Source organism: Jaculus jaculus, chromosome 9 (assembly GCF_020740685.1).
Source record: "Jaculus jaculus isolate mJacJac1 chromosome 9, mJacJac1.mat.Y.cur, whole genome shotgun sequence".
NCBI classification, from domain to species: Eukaryota; Metazoa; Chordata; class Mammalia; order Rodentia; family Dipodidae; genus Jaculus; species Jaculus jaculus.
The window spans coordinates 117,973,416-117,988,298 of NC_059110.1; the positions used below are offsets into that span (position 1 = coordinate 117,973,416).

Sequence of the window (14,883 nt, forward strand, 5' to 3'; positions counted from 1 at the left end):
TAGGAGCAATGAGGAGCGGGATACCTGCCTAGGAACAGGGTATACTCCCCAAAAGGGAAGTAGGTAGAAAAAGGCAGACTGTCCCTTCTAGACATCCAAGGTCCACCGTGGGGCTACGCTCAGGATTTGGGGTGCTGAAGAGGGAACCAGTGCTGTACTGTCCACTGGCCACATGGGATCGAGGCAGCTGCTGAGGCCTGGCCTCAGCTTCCTTATGCTCTACAGCAGAATTGTTTCCTCCAGGCTGGAAGCTAGGTTAGGCTCAACATGGCTTAGCAGCTCCTGTCAGACACTGAGACTGTTAGACAACATGCTGTGTGGACAGACTCACACCTCACAGACACCCGTGTGCATGGCATGTGGTTTGGTTTCCTTCCCAGCCCCTTTTCAATGACAAACCAAGGCTAGGACTATCTGTCTCGCTGTGGCTGTACAGGGGATGCAGAGCTGCCCTCCCCTTGCCAGCCCCTCCCCCCACAGGATGTAGAAAGGAGCTGCTCATGAAAATGAGTGGCAAATGGGGACTGAGGTCCTGCCCTGGTCAGGGGCTACTGTCTACTTTCCTGTCCAGCGATGCGGCTGGGCCTCTGAAGGAGGAGGCCGGGCAGGAAGCCCCTGAGGCTCTGGGAGCCTTCCTGACCCCAGCTTCCTGTTACCCTGCCTGGACTCCCACTTTCTGAGCAGAGAAGGCCCAACTCCTTGGACCCAAGACTTGCTGCCCCCATGGGGTCCTAGAAAATGGCTAGAGTGTGTGGGGGACAGGAGCTGGAGGTGGGTAAAGATAGGACACCTCATCTTTGGGAAGCGATGGTGCTGGTCTTGGGTCCGTCCCTTGCCTTAAAGCTGCTAGCTTCTCTGGGTCAGAGTGGATGGACTGCTAAGTGGTCACAGGTCAAGCTTCCCAGCTGGGGCCACCTAGGGTGAGGTTGGGGTCATACACTGCTTCCTGGAAGACTCCCTAAGGCCCCCACCAGTCCCCAGCTTTCGGCGGTCCTGCCCTGTCCCTGCCCCGAAGCCCCTGTTCTGCTGGCTGGTTCTCAAGGGAGCCTCCTGGAGCCCCTGCCGAGTGACACCTGGGCAGGGTGGAGGGACAGCTCGGTGAGGCCCCCAGCCATATGGCGAATCTCTTTCGTCGCCCGGCAGCCCACGCAAGCTCCCCCGCCCTGTAACCTTCCCTGCATTTGCTAATGTTTTGTGACATAAAGCCCTGAGATTAATTTTTTGCCTCTGTCTTAATTGAAGGAACCATTTAGTGCCGATTTAACTATTATTACCAAATCATCAGGATTGATGCAGTGCACACGCGTGCGCGCCAATCGTGTTTGGAGGAGCTCGGAGGATTTATGCAAATGGGCCTGCCGGGAGAGGCAATTTGTAGCCGAGAAGGACAATTATACCCGGCCCGGGAGTGCGCCAACGACTGCGCCGGGCGGGTAATGGATAATAACATTGCGCGGCAGCAGTGAGCAGCAGCGCAGCGTGACCAACGACTTTATACAGTGCAGATAAAGAGCCTTTTACGCAACGCCGCCTCGCATGCAAGGGGCCATGGCTGGCCGGTGGTTCCGGTGCAGTGATGCCACAGCCTTGGCCAGGCTCAGGGTTCCCCAGTATGGAAGAGTTCAAGACCGAGGCTCCTTAGGAGAGGGCATGGATATGATGGTCCCACATGGGGATGGGTGTCTACACTGGGTGGTGAGAGCCCCCAGCAGGGCTCTGTCCACTGGACGCTTGTCAAGAACCCAGGCTCTGAGAGGTGACAGGCTGGGCCTTTGGACATGCCCTAGGCACCAGAGGGAAATTGAGACCTTCCATGGTTCAAGTGCCAGGCCCATCCAACTATGCCTGCACCAAGACTGACCTGGCTTTCTTGCCATCATTCCTGGAGAGCTGGCCCCCGGGACGTAGGGTGGGCAGCGAGCTGGAGTGTTTGCGTTTCCTTGGCCGCCCAGGCCCCCGCCGTGCGGGGCTCCGAGAGCTCTCTTCCCTCCTGGAGGCCAGAGAAAGGGCTGTCAGAAGCTTGTGGTTCCCCTGGTCAGACAAGCCCAGCAGAGGGCACTACCTTCAGAGGGACCCGGGGGACAGGGATGGTATTCCCCAAGTGTGTACTGGGGAGTCGGGTTGGCAGGCCCAAGGGCAAGGCTCGGGCAGGAGCTTGCTGCCCACTGCCGGTAGCTCTAGCTGCTCAGTTCCGTCTCTCCTTGCTCTGTGCCCCGGAGCTCCGGCCGCCCAGCCATAGCGATGGGCTTTCCTTTGCCAGCTCCCAGCTCGTACAAGGGCCTCTAGCCACACCCAGATTCCCTGTGGCCACTGTACCCCTCGCCCCACCACTCTGCGGATGGGCCTCTCCCAGCACTGGCCTCTGCTGGCTGACTTGTTCCTTCTCACAGATCCTCTCTCTCTCTCTCTCTCTCTCTGTTTTCTCCATCCCCCAGGTCTCATGGGAACCACCTACTCTGGGGAGCCTCCATCACTAGCTTCCAAGATGTGAGCAGCCACCCCCCTTCCCCCACAACAGCCCTGGGCAGCCTCCACAGGTGCAGGGCTGTCGGGGAGGAGCGAGGGCGCCGCCTGCCCAGACATACTCGTGGTCATGCCTGCGCTGCAGGCGCACCAGCTCCCGCTGCTTCTCCTTGTAGCGCCGCTGCAGCTCGGCCAACTGCATGCGCATTTCCACTTCCTGTGTGTCCAGCTGGTCAATGGCAGCCTTCAGGGGGCATACCTGGGTGCAGGGATACAGAAAACTAAAGATAGTGCCAGGGACCTGGTATGGGCTGACAAGCAGCAGCCCAAGGTTTCCGGGGAGTGGAGCGTCTCCCCAGCCTTAGACACAAAGGGAGGCACTGTGGTAGCAGGATTCCAGCTTACGGGCTTGGTCTTGGGGGCCCAGGTGTCCTTGCGTTGCAGGATCTGCATGCGGGGGGTGAGTCTGGGGCCACTGTCCTGGTCAGCCACTGGGGGCGGGGCTGAGGTGACTGTGTTGTCCAGGCTGGCGGCCTCCACCAGGGACCAAGCTGTGGCCAGTGTGGCGAGGTGTTGCAGGTTGAAGACTAACACATCCTCATCTTCTGCTGGGGGACAGACAGGTCAGCCTGGGTTACACACTACTCCTCAAAGAGGCTCTTTAGATCCCAGCACAACCTCAGCACCAAGCTGTCCAGCTGCCCAGGATGTAAGGATCAATGGCAGAGTCATGCCACAGGGAAGGAGAGCTAGCCTTAAGCTATAGGGCTGGGCAGGAGGGTCATGTAGGGTCTCCCCTTTCCAGAATAGCTGATGTAAAAGCCAGTTGCTAGCTATAGCTACAGCAGCTACTGTCAGTGGGTATGTCCTCACACTCAGGATACCAGTTATCAACAGACTGAAGACACTGAGGTTCCCTGCATGAGCCAATACTCAGGCAGACCAATGCGTCTTAAACTGCAGGGCCTTAACACTGAGCTGTGCTCTGAGGCCTCAAGCTAAATGCTACCCACTGCCTGTCTATCCAGTGGTCTATCCACTCTCCTTCCAGCAAGTGTGATATCTAGGCAACTGGGGCTGCAGGAAGATGTATGATCAATGCAAGGGTTGGGGAAGCCCCATGATTCCTTTTGAGGAGAGCCAGGGGTTTCTGGGTAGCAGAGGCTGGCCCTGGCCCAAGATGTAGCATCCTGCTCTTCACCATTCTTTTTAAGTTTATCTATCTACCTACCTACCTACCTAAGACAGAAAGAAACAGAGAGAGAGAGAGAGAGAGAGAGAGAGAGATGGAGAGATAGAATGGGAGCACCAAGGCCTCCAGCCACTTCAAACAAACTCCAGATGCATGTGCCACCTTGTGCAGCTGGCTTACATGGGTCCTGGGGACTCGAACCTGGGTCCTTTGGCTTTGCAGGGAAGTGCCTTAACTGCTAAGCCATTTACCTAGCCCACCTGCTCTTTTTAGAGGGCCATCTAGTTCCTCCAGTTTTCTGAGTATCAAATCCCTGCTTTGCTCTCCTTGGCACCCAGACTAGATCCTAAGGCACCAGAGGACCATTCCTAGCTCTTTCTTTCCCATGGCACTTTCCCAGGCAGAGAAACTCCCAAGATGCTCTGGTCCTGGGGTAGATAGTAGAGGGTGTTGGCTGACCAAAGGTAAGGAAGTGAACATGGAAGGGTCATTTGGGGATTCAAAAGCAGGTGACAGTCAGGTGTGCCACAAACTATCCCCACAGAGATGGAAGACCACAGAAGTAAGGAAAGCCTGGGGTGGGGCCAGGGAGGGGTGGCCCAGTGTGGAGTCAGAGCTCCAGCCAGCAGAAGCTGAAGTCCATTCAAGAGGCCTGGAACACATTCACCAGTCAGGGGAGCTGTGGAGGCGAGGACTGGACATGCGCAGGCTGCTCTAACAAGAACATCCATGAAGAGTCAGGTGTCCTGGGATGGGGAAGGGTCTGAGCGCATGCCACAGTGTCCTCTGAGGGTACCTGAGAAAAGTGACAACATCCCTGTGGCAATGAGCACAACAACACACCAGCTGGACTAACACCATTACCCACTGGCAGGAAATGAGGCTCTTCAGACACAGGGCTGATCCCAGTCTTGGGTCAGAGGACTTGAGGGTGACAGCAGGAAGCAAGGATGTGCTCAAAGAGTGACAGGGATATGTGGAAAGCACACAGGGCTGGCCCAAGGGCCTCCTTACTAGCCAAACCTGGGTCAATTCCACCACTAAACTAGAGACAATGGACAATGTTAGCCGGAAGGCAAGACTCCATCCATATCTAGGAGAAGCAATGAGGTCCACAGAGAAACAGAGTGTGGGGGTGTGGAGAGGAAGGGAACCCTGCTGCTCCTCAGTGCCTTGACTGAACAACTGGTGGGCCACAGGGAGGGACGGAGCAATGCCTGGACAGAGGGAACACAGCTCATCTACAGCCAATCAAGCCTTAAACCTGGGTGCTGGGAAGATGGCTCATGGGTTAATAATATTTGCTTACAAAGCTTGCCAGCTCAGGTTAAATTCCTCAGCCACCTATGTAAAAAGCCAACGGCATTTATTTGTAGCAGCAAGGGACCCTGGAACACCCATTCACACAAATAAATAAATAAAAAATTAAAAGAAGACCAATAAAACCTCAAACCTCCTGACAGCTGACTAGTGCCTTGGAGAAGATGTAGCCTTGCTCTGGGAACCCTGACAAAGATGCACCCCTGAATCTAATTCAGAAGAGAAAGCAGCAGACCTCAGCCAAAGCCCCCCACCCCCACCTACCCCATCAAAGTGACAAGCCAGCACCCTTGTCAAGTACAGGGCTGAAGGAGGGCGATGTCCAACACAGGGCAAGGCCAGGGTACCAAGGTATAGTTCCCTCAAGGTTGTTTCTCAGTGCCAAGAAGCACTTGAAGGGGCATCTGGTAGATGCTCAAACCTTGGGCCACAAGTTGTGGGTCTGGCTACAATCTCCAGCACAGGAGGCAGGCTGCAGGAGGCCGGCCGGCTTTCTTCTCAGGGTGGGCGGGTGTTCCTTCCTCCATCAGAAGGCCAGCCACCAGCCTGTTGCAGCCCCCCCTTAATCTCCTTTCTCTGGGTGCGTTTGTGGCCATGGGCTGGGGCCCCTACCTGGCTTTGCACAGAGGGCTCTGCCAGGCCTGAGGTCACTGAAGTGCCCCTGGAATCCTGCCTTAGAGCTCTGACCCACTTGACCTTCTGCATCTTGTCTGATTTTGGTCACAGTGGCCACTGTACTTTGTAAGGACAGCTACTCTTCCAGCAGTGGCTTAGGTCCAGCTTAGGCTACCTGGTCAGGGGAGGTGTTGGGGCATGGCTGCTCCAGGAAGGGTGGATGGGGCAGCTGCCGGGACTCTGATCTTGTGTCTACACACTCGGACCACAGCCACAGCCCGTCACACAACTTATGCAATGGGCTCTCCCTAGGACTTCCGCTCTGAAGGTATTTACTCAATGAATGCACTCTGGTCCTGCCAGCATTCAGACTGTGTATCGGGCATCAAATGGGTGCCCCTGTGAGCCCCTTAACACTTCTGTGCAACCCTCACATGGGGAACTCTGGCAGCCCTTACACTGCCCTTGTACATGTGGCCTGGAGAACCAAGTGAGGCCCCTGGAAGGAACCAGCAGGATCCCCTCTACACAACCGAGTAAAAGCTCCGGAGGAGCCGTACACATGCTTCTATCACTGGCACTTCCTGAAACTTCTCACTGTGCCCCTTCTCTCCCCTCCCCTCCCCTTCCCTGTGACTCCTGCCCAGGAGCAGGCCAGGCTGCCCTGCCACCCCCAGCAGAGGAGACGGAAGCCACAGGGAGGGACATGAGCTTTTCAAGAGCCGTTCACTTATCTCCACGCAGCACAAAGGCACAGGGGTGGTGGGAGTTTCATGCATCAGGAAAACAAGGCTGAGCCAGCCATGAGGACTTTGTTAGTTCTCGCTATAAACATCCTGCTGCACAATGGCTCGTTGGGGGTACTCCTCAGTGGGAGGGACTTCCTCTGGGGTCCCAAGGGAAAGTGATGCTGCACTGGCAGTGAAGAGACTTGTAGCACAGGGATCCTGTGAGGTCTCCCAGTTGCGTAGACCTTGGGACCTTTGGGTGACTAGTGGCTGACACCTGGAGTTTCCTTGTTCCATAGCTTGGCCTGGGGCAGGTTGCATGAGATCCCTGATTTCTGCCTGGTGCCACTTCCCCTGGGGGCTAAGTGGTGGAGGCCCATTTCCTGCTGGGAGGCCTCTCTGCCTTTTGCCTTAGGAGACAGTACACAGAGTGCTGCCTTTAAGGTCCATCTGACCCTCCATGGAGGGTCTCCTGGTTCTGAAAGCCTTGCCCAGGACTAGTTGGCTCTGCATGGGCTGGCACACCTGCCTTTAGTTTCCACAGGGGAAGACATACGGGGTTAGAAGGACTCTCTTCTCGGGACCCCCCTCAATTCAGGGACAACAAAACCACAGCAAAGGCTACTGTCCGGTTAGCTGACCCTAAGCCAATCCGAGAGTCCTGGCTCTAGAGGGAGACTGCGGCTGCGACTTACCTTGTACTGCAAGTTCACTCCTCTGTCGCTGGGTCTCCAGGTCGGCCAGCTCACTGAGCAGGGCGATCCCGTGAATCCCTGAGCTATGGGGTAGGGGGGCCGTGCTGGGGGGCACAGAGGCTGCTGAGGGCTGCGGATCTTGCAGACTGATGTTGGGCAGGTCCCCTAGGTCCACGGTGGCAGCCACCAAGGCATCCAAGCCTGGCAGTGCCCTGGGTGGTTGGCTGCAGCTGAGAGTCCCCCAGTCCAATTCTGAGTCACCCCCACTCTCCTCCAGCTGGGCTTCCTCCTCCTGAAGCTGGGCCACATCAGGGGCCTGCTGTGCAACCCCATCTTCATTCAGGGCAACTGGGCTCCCTGCCCGCTGTTCCAACACTTGAGGGGAGGCCCCTGAGGGGAGACGTGGCACCCCCTCCTCCTCTGTCCTCTCCTCTTGCACCCCTCCCTGAGTAAAATTAGTCTGGCCAGTGGTGTCGGTGCCCCCTCCCTTGAGGAGGGTTCTATATTTCAGTGCTTGCAGCGCCTCAAGCGGGCTAGGGTCCTCTGCCTTTCTTGCAGGTCCCCGCTCAGCGGGGTGGGGTATGACGGTAAGGTCCTGGGTGGCCTCCCTGGCCCCTGAGAGCAGCCCAGGCTCCTCCAGGCTCCGGGGGCTACAGGGGGAAGGCTCCCTGGGCAGGAATGGCCTCGTGGGTTCAGGTCGGGCCCCTGGGGCAGCGGTTTGCATAGTTTTGGGGTCTGGGAGGTCAGAGGAGTGCACATCTGAGGGAAGGCAGGAGAAGCCCATGCCAGCTGTGGAGTGCGTGAATCCTGGAGGCAGGTCTGTGAAAGAGGACACAGGTCAGGAACTGGCTGGGGAAGGAGGCTTCCCAGCCAGGCCCCTCAACGTGCAGACCCGGAGAGGCAGGGACGGATGGGGGTCATGTCACGTTATAACGAGGGGCATCAGGGGGTGAGGCATCAGAGGCAGTGCCACTTCTAGATAGGGAGACTCAGAGCCATCTCTAGTATGGCTAACCAGAAAAAGGGGGATTTTAAACCATGATGCCTGAATCAGGGTTTTCCCCTGAATTGGAACAAACTGGCAATGTGTCAGAGGCATTATGCCCCATTAACTGTAATAAAAGGAAAAAAAAAAAAAAACGTAAGAGAAAAAAATTAATAAAATAAAGTAAACCAAAAAACAAAAACCCCAAACCTCTGCTGGCTCAGTTGTCTTCCTGTGGAATTGGGACGGGCTGTATGTTCACCACATGGTTTTCCAAAGTCCTCAGCTTGAGTCAGAGAATCCTGAGCTTTGGGGAAGCTGGCAGGTGGCAGGCCCACCCACCTCACCTCAGGCCAAGTCAGGCTGCCTCTCTGACCCCAAGTGGTAACAACATCCTCATGGTCAGCTCTGCTAAAACCCGAACTCATGGCTGCAGACAGGCCTTGTGGCTCTGTCACTCCAGTGGCGAGTCATGTACCACTTATAGGTCCCAACAAGCTGGCCAGCAAGATCAGGCGCTACCCATGTCCTCGCTGCCAAGAGCCAGTAGGGGCCAAGAACTGGGACAGTAAGTTTCTCCACAGATCATAGAAGGGTTATAGAGGGAAGACTTATGGCCTTCAAGAGAGCAAGAGAGGAGCAGCCCTTGCCCACCCCAGGCGGTGGTGGAAGGCATCAGGATAGAGTAGGTGCGCCAGACCAGTGCTGTCCATTCTCACCTGGTTCCAACGTAGTAAGGTTGGTTCCAGCCTGCTGGCCCTCCCCACTTTTGTCCTCGGTGCTGGGCACCTTGTAGCCAGGTCCTGGGCTGCCAGTGGGACAGACAGATAAAGTGCTGGGGGCACTGGGACGAGGCGGTGGTGTGGGGCAGCTGGTGGGGGTCTTCAGGGTGGGTGAGTGGCAGCAGGGTGACAGCTTGACTGGACCTGCAGTGGCGGTGGAGGGTGTGCCCTTGGCCATCGGGGTTAAGGCAACTGGCTTATGAGTGGACTTGGGCGCCTTTTCCTGGGCATGCTCCTCCAGCTCCATGTGGCGGTCCTCAGGCTTGCGCTGTCAAGTGAGGGGAAAGACTCAGGTGGCCCCATCCCTGCCTCCCACTGCTGCATGGGAGGTACGCAGGGCTGCTCTCAGGCCAGGGGCACGGGACCTGGGTCTTGACTGGTGGGAGGGCTGTTGGGGGGTGGCACCTGGAAGTGGGCAGCTCGCTGCAGCTCCAGGACCTGGGCGGCCCGCTGCTGCTGCTGTTGCTGCTGCTGCTGTTGCTGCTGCTGGTGCTGCTGTTGCTGCTGCTGCTGCTGGAGGGCATACAGCTCTTGCTGCCGCAGCAGCTGAGACCTCGAGTACACGGGGAGCTGACCAGGGTGTTGCATGTGCGAGGCGGGGCCCCGGCCCCCATACATGGGTGGCCACAGTGAGGCCTGGTCCATGACTTCAGCTGTAGGCAGGGCCAGAGGGTCATCAGCCTCAGAAGTGAAGGGCCCACCCTAGTTGCTTTTCCCTTGTCCACCAGCCTCCCCTCCCCTCAACCCTCCCTACTCCTGAACCCAAATAAGTTGTCCCCCTGTCAGGCACCTGCATTGCTCCCCTCTTGCTCTCTAGGGACTACTGTCCTCCTCAGACCCACTGCAACATCCAGGCTGGGGAGACCCTTACCAAGTGTGTGAGGGGTACTGTGGGGTGTGGGCTCTGAGGGCAGGATGACGAGCTGTGCAGACGCGTCCTGGGGGAGGGGAAACACTGAGGGCATGGAGCCGGGCACAGAGGCAGGGAAGCCAGGGGGTAGGTTCTGGTGCAGGGCGGGGTGTCCGAGGCCTGGGGAGCAGAGGCACAGAGGTCAAGCCAGCGCCCTCGCCAGGAGAGAGGTTGACAACTAGTCCCAGGCCAGTGCCCTCACCCTTCACTTCTCGCAGAGCACTGACCGTAGGAATGTCCCCCCATCCATAAGGAGGGGCTGCGGGTGCGGGGCAGCCAGGGAGGGTGAGCAGGGTGGGGGGCTGGGTCCCCACTCAGCTGGCCTCCTTGCATCATGAGGTGAGGAGCCATATCTCCAGGGCAGCTGCTTGCGGGGTGGATCCGGGCAAACTCCACGAGGTCTTTGTTGTCCCTGTAGATTATCACAGTGAGCTCTGTCCCCGCCCCCTGCATACTCCCACCCCCAAAAGACTGCCAAGCTGGGAGAGGACATGGAGGTTGGAGGTCCCCAGGAGACCCCGGGCTCTGGGCCTCACACTGGAGACCTCAAGTTCTCAGCAATGGCTTTGCTGGCAGGGTATGAATGAGCAAGGCCCTCCTCCAATAGTGCAATGTGGCCACGGGTTACCTGCACCTGACAGACCAGAGCCCGACATCCTGGCCACCACACCTCCCTCTCTCCCACAAGGGCTCTGAATCGGCAAGCCCACCACAGGGCCACAGTTCAACTCTTACTGTAACAGCAGCTCACGGCCAGGCAGCCCCAGGCGGTCTTCACACATTCGTGTCCTTTCCTCCTCACTCTCCAGGTCTAGAACGTGGGCGCTGCGTGGCCCCCCACCAGCTGCACAAGGTCAAGATGGCAGAAAAACCAGACTGTAGCAACTGAGAAATCAATGACCCAAGCACATCATGTCCTTGCCTTGAGTGGGAAAGCTGACACACAGAGGAGGGTTCCTGGCCCTCAGAGGTAGAGGCCAGTAGGATTTGTAGGTAGGGGCCGGGATCACCAACCCTGAGCACTATGGACCCCACCCAGCTTGCATCCCTGCCCGGTGGCGTACCTTTGAAGGTGGGGGCGGCCCTGCCCTGCCGCCCACTGTTGGTGCCATAGGCTGTATCAGGTCGGCTTGCTGTGTCCTTTTGCCGGGCCAAGGCCACTGCGATGCCCACCGGCGGTTGCCGTGCCTCACCATCGCCATGCTGTGTCTCATGCTCCCGGCTGCGGGCACAGTCGGGTCTGTCCACCGGGCCTGGGCCCTTGGAGGCCGGGAGCTTGGCTTCCTGCTGAACACAGCTGGCTTTGAGGCTACCCAGGCCCACGAAGGGTGCCTTCTGGCCCACAGCTAGAGCCTGGTTGCTGTACTTGAGCAAGCTCTTCATGGCCGATACCTCGTCGGGTGGGGTGGGCAGCTCCTGGGACAGGAGAGCTGCTTGCTGCAGGCCACTGCCGAAGGGGTCCAGGTAGGAACTGCCCTTGCGTTCCTCGCTGATGGTCATCGGGTTGCTCTGGCCTGTCTGGACACCCCATGGGGGAAGGTGGGGCCCACTATACCCCAGAGATGCCAGCTCCAGGGACTTGCGCTTGGCCTCAGCCCCACTTCCCACTGGGTCTACCTCAGGTGCCACCAAGTGCTGTTGATGTCGGATCCGGGCCACCTTCTGGGCCCCTGGGGGACCAGCAGGGCCCTCCTTGCTGGCCACTTTGTCTAAAGTGCAGCAGGTCTGGGCGGCCTTCCCTCCCAGTGGGTCCTGGTGAGTGGGCCGGGCACAGTCCTGTGAGGGTGTAGGCAACTCGAAGTAGCCACCCTTGTCCAGACCACCTTTGGGGAGTCCAGGGAAGGGAGCCTCAGGGCCTGTACTGAGATACTCCAGGCCCTTTAGCCGGGGGTGGAGGGCAGCCTCAAAGCTCCCAGATCGCCGCTCGCCCTTGCCCTCGGCCTTTAGGTGGGCATAGGAAACTCCATAGGGCACAGCATGGTCGGAGGCCATGGCCCCATCCAGATGCCGCTCCTTGCTGCCAACCACCGCAGCACAAGCCTCAGCTGCCTGGAAGGGACGGCTCTTGTCAGCCAGGTGTCCCACAGAAGGCACGAAGGTGGGCCCGCTGGCCTTTAGGTCCCGAGGGACTTTGTCCTGCAGTGGGCAGAGTCCATCTGGACTGCCATGCAACTGCAGGCAGGGGAAAGAGCCGGTACCTGTGCTTAAGGGTGGAGGTGGGCCAGTGGGCAGGCCAGAGGGCACCGTATAGGATACTGCATGGTGTAGCATCTGCCGCCGCTCTAGGCACTCGCTAAAGGCTGGCCCAGGCTCCATGGGGCCCACTACCTCCTTGGCACAGCGTCCAGATGCTGTCACACCTGTGCCAGGCCGACCCAGCATGCCCCCTGCACAGCTGGCCAGTGTGGCCTTGCCCATGTCACCATTGAGCACCTTGGTGTTGAGCAGACAGGAGGTGAGGTGCTTGGGGCGTCCCTCACAGGAGCCCCGAGGTGCAGGGCCCCCCTCCTTGCAGGGCCCCTCGGTGGGCATGGGTGGCACCAGCTTATGCCGGGCTTTGCTGTCATCCTCCTCTGCCACTGGGCGCTCCCTGCCCTCCACCACCTTGCCAGCTTTCTCTTTAGCCAGCTCTTTGCCCATGAGGAAGCGGTCGAAGTCTTTGGGGCCTTTCGGCAGGGAGCCAGCCTCAACCCGGTCCCGGGTACAGGAACCAACGGGGTGAGCAGGGGCGGTCCGGGCCACGCCAGGGAAGTTGTGGTTGGTGGGCAGGATTGCAGGCTGAGGGGGCAGGTTGCGCAGGTAGAAGTTATCTGTGGGGAGACAAAGCCAAGGTCAACAGGAATGGAGAGGAGTGCTGGACAGTCAGATTTACCTGCACCAGGTACCTTCCTAATCCTGGCAGGTACCTACCTAGAGGTCTGGGCTAGGGAAGGCATTTGTTTCTTTATATGTCTGTCTGTCTATTCATAGTTATGTTTGAAATCATAGAAATATATATATATATATATGGCAAACCATCTTTAAGTATGTTGTTAGTGGCACGAGGTGCATACAGTATGGTTTGACTATCATCACCATCCAACAGCTGGAACCTTTCTATGGTCCTAATTTGAAGCTTTTTAATATTAAGCACTTCACCCCATTCTGCCTTAGAAGTCTGCAGCTGCAAAACCTGGCCCAGTCTCTCCCTGGCCAGCCCAGTGTCCTAGAAATTTGTGTAGGAAACCTGGGTGAACCTCTGCAAGGGTTCATGTAATGTGGAAAGCTGTGGATGGCCACAAGTGTTGTGATGCTAAGCGAGGAGGCCAGGACCAAGACTGAAGGACAATGTGGAAGGCACACCTCTGGACACCCTGGGCAGTCTCTCAACCCCCAACATCTTAACTGGGAGGATAGAAAACGAGTCTCTGGTGGAGAACAGCTGTTCCCACCTGCACCCCAACCTCAGAAGCTTGGGACAAGCCAGCCTGGTCGGGTGGTAAGTGTCCTGGGGGCTCCCTCTGCTGGCCAGTGGACTGGCTACTCAGCTGGGGCACTAGATCTGGACAAACCCTTCTTACCCAGAAAGGGTCTGCTCTAGGCTCTGTGGACCAGCCCTGGGTACATGTATGCTTCTGGGGGACCCTTAAGGGTACCCCTCCTCCCTTCCGTTGGATGAGTGGGCAGCAGGGCTAGGCCCTAGTTGAGGGAGGGAGCAGACAAGGGGAACAAAAGGAATGTTTGGATCTTGTAAAACTGTCCTCATTCATGTAAATTCCTTGACAATTTCCTGCTAATTAGGAACAAGGGGGAAGGAGAACGGGAAGGGGGTAACCCGGGAGAAACTTAATTAGCTCAATTTCCAAAACCAAATAATGTTCTTGGATGAGGCTCCACCACAATATTGTGAAAGCCGAGAGGCCTGGCCAGCAGCGGGCCGGCGGCTGCCGCTGGGACACCAGCCGGCCTACTGCCCAGAGGGAGTCCCTGGGCCTAGGTTCACTGATCAGGTTTCTGGGGCTGGAACCAGCCACCTGCCCACTCCTGACAGATGCTGTCAAAACAGCTGCAGGCATGGGGGATGTGTGACTAAGGGCTTGGGGGGCCCAGCCCATGGCCTAAGCCCAGGGTGGGTTCCTGGGAGCACGTGGAAAGGTTCTCTAGGATGGAGCTAGGCCCTTGAGTGGGACTTGGGGAGGCTTCCTGGAGGAACCCCAAATAAAGCCCAGCCTGCACCAATTCCAGCTAACCAGCCTAAGCAAGGCCAAGGACATTTCAGAGCTTGCTTTGGTGGCTCCAAGACTCTTCTGAGGCCAAAGGTGCAGGGTAGCCCAAGGACCCACTGTGGGTGCTCTTTGTACCCTGGTGCACCTCTCAGTGTTCCAGTCTCTGCTGGCGGCTGTGGGAGGCTCCTTGGGGCTTTGGTGAGATGATTTATCCTCACCCACTCTCTATAGGAGAACCACGGAGGTGCAGCACCTCTCCCCTGGGTGGCCCCTGCCTTGGTGCATTTAAGTTGGATTCACCTTTTCCAACTGTGCCTGCACGAATAGGCCCTCCCCATAACCCAGACCAGGAACTGGGGTCACCTGAGACCCTCTGCCCTCCCCTGCCCCAGTATGTCCCCTGTCACCACCAATTCTGCCCTTGTAACACCCCAAATCTGAGGCTGAGTCCTGTGCTGTCATAGGGTCATCTGAACCTAAAATGTGGTCACTAACCCAATGCCAGCCCTGGCCACCACCCTGGTAGGACTTTCCAAAACACAAATAAGATGTCGTACCCCTCTTCCTGCAAACCCCACCTGCTTATAGGAACCATGGCCTTCGGGTGCGCCCCTGGCTACCTCCAGCCAGGCCTCCCCAACAGGCTCCTGGGTGGGACCTACTGCCACTGCCCTTGCAGTGCCAACATGAGGAACCAAGGGCTGGTGCCAGAGCAAGGGCTCCTGACAGCTAAGATCTGGACCAAGCTTCTGTGATCCTGCCCTAGTTGAAGGCTTCTCGCACTGAGCTACTCCTGAATTCCGTAAGCTGCTGGGGGTGCTTAGCAAAACAGGGATACTGGGCTGGAGAGATGGCTTAGTGATTAAGGTGCTTGCCTACAAAGCCAAAGGACCCAGGTTCAATTCCCCAGGCCCCATGTAAGCCAGATGCACAAGGTGGCACATGCATCTGGAATTCCTTTGAAGTGGCCAGAGGCCCTGGCATGCCC

General features: G+C 57.7%; 1 protein-coding gene across 2 annotated transcripts in view; it reads right to left on the bottom strand.

Moving 5' to 3' along the window:
- Nucleotides 1-14,883, bottom strand: part of Bahcc1 (BAH domain and coiled-coil containing 1) — a 62,658-nt gene that overhangs the window by 13,786 nt on the left and 33,989 nt on the right. The window contains exons 4-13 of one of the 2 annotated variants that reach the window (XM_045158010.1): nucleotides 10,755-12,500; nucleotides 10,426-10,534; nucleotides 9,918-10,102; nucleotides 9,652-9,810; nucleotides 9,186-9,433; nucleotides 8,718-9,048; nucleotides 7,014-7,832; nucleotides 2,869-3,068; nucleotides 2,586-2,722; nucleotides 1,862-1,990 (exon numbers count right to left, since the gene is read on the bottom strand). In XM_045158010.1, the coding sequence (XP_045013945.1) occupies nucleotides 1,862-1,990; nucleotides 2,586-2,722; nucleotides 2,869-3,068; nucleotides 7,014-7,832; nucleotides 8,718-9,048; nucleotides 9,186-9,433; nucleotides 9,652-9,810; nucleotides 9,918-10,102; nucleotides 10,426-10,534; nucleotides 10,755-12,500 (4,063 nt within the window). Of the gene's footprint in view, nucleotides 1-1,861; nucleotides 1,991-2,585; nucleotides 2,723-2,868; nucleotides 3,072-7,013; nucleotides 7,833-8,717; nucleotides 9,049-9,185; nucleotides 9,434-9,651; nucleotides 9,811-9,917; nucleotides 10,103-10,425; nucleotides 10,535-10,754; nucleotides 12,501-14,883 lie in introns of both variants that reach the window. The other variant, XM_045158009.1, reaches the window with a different exon arrangement.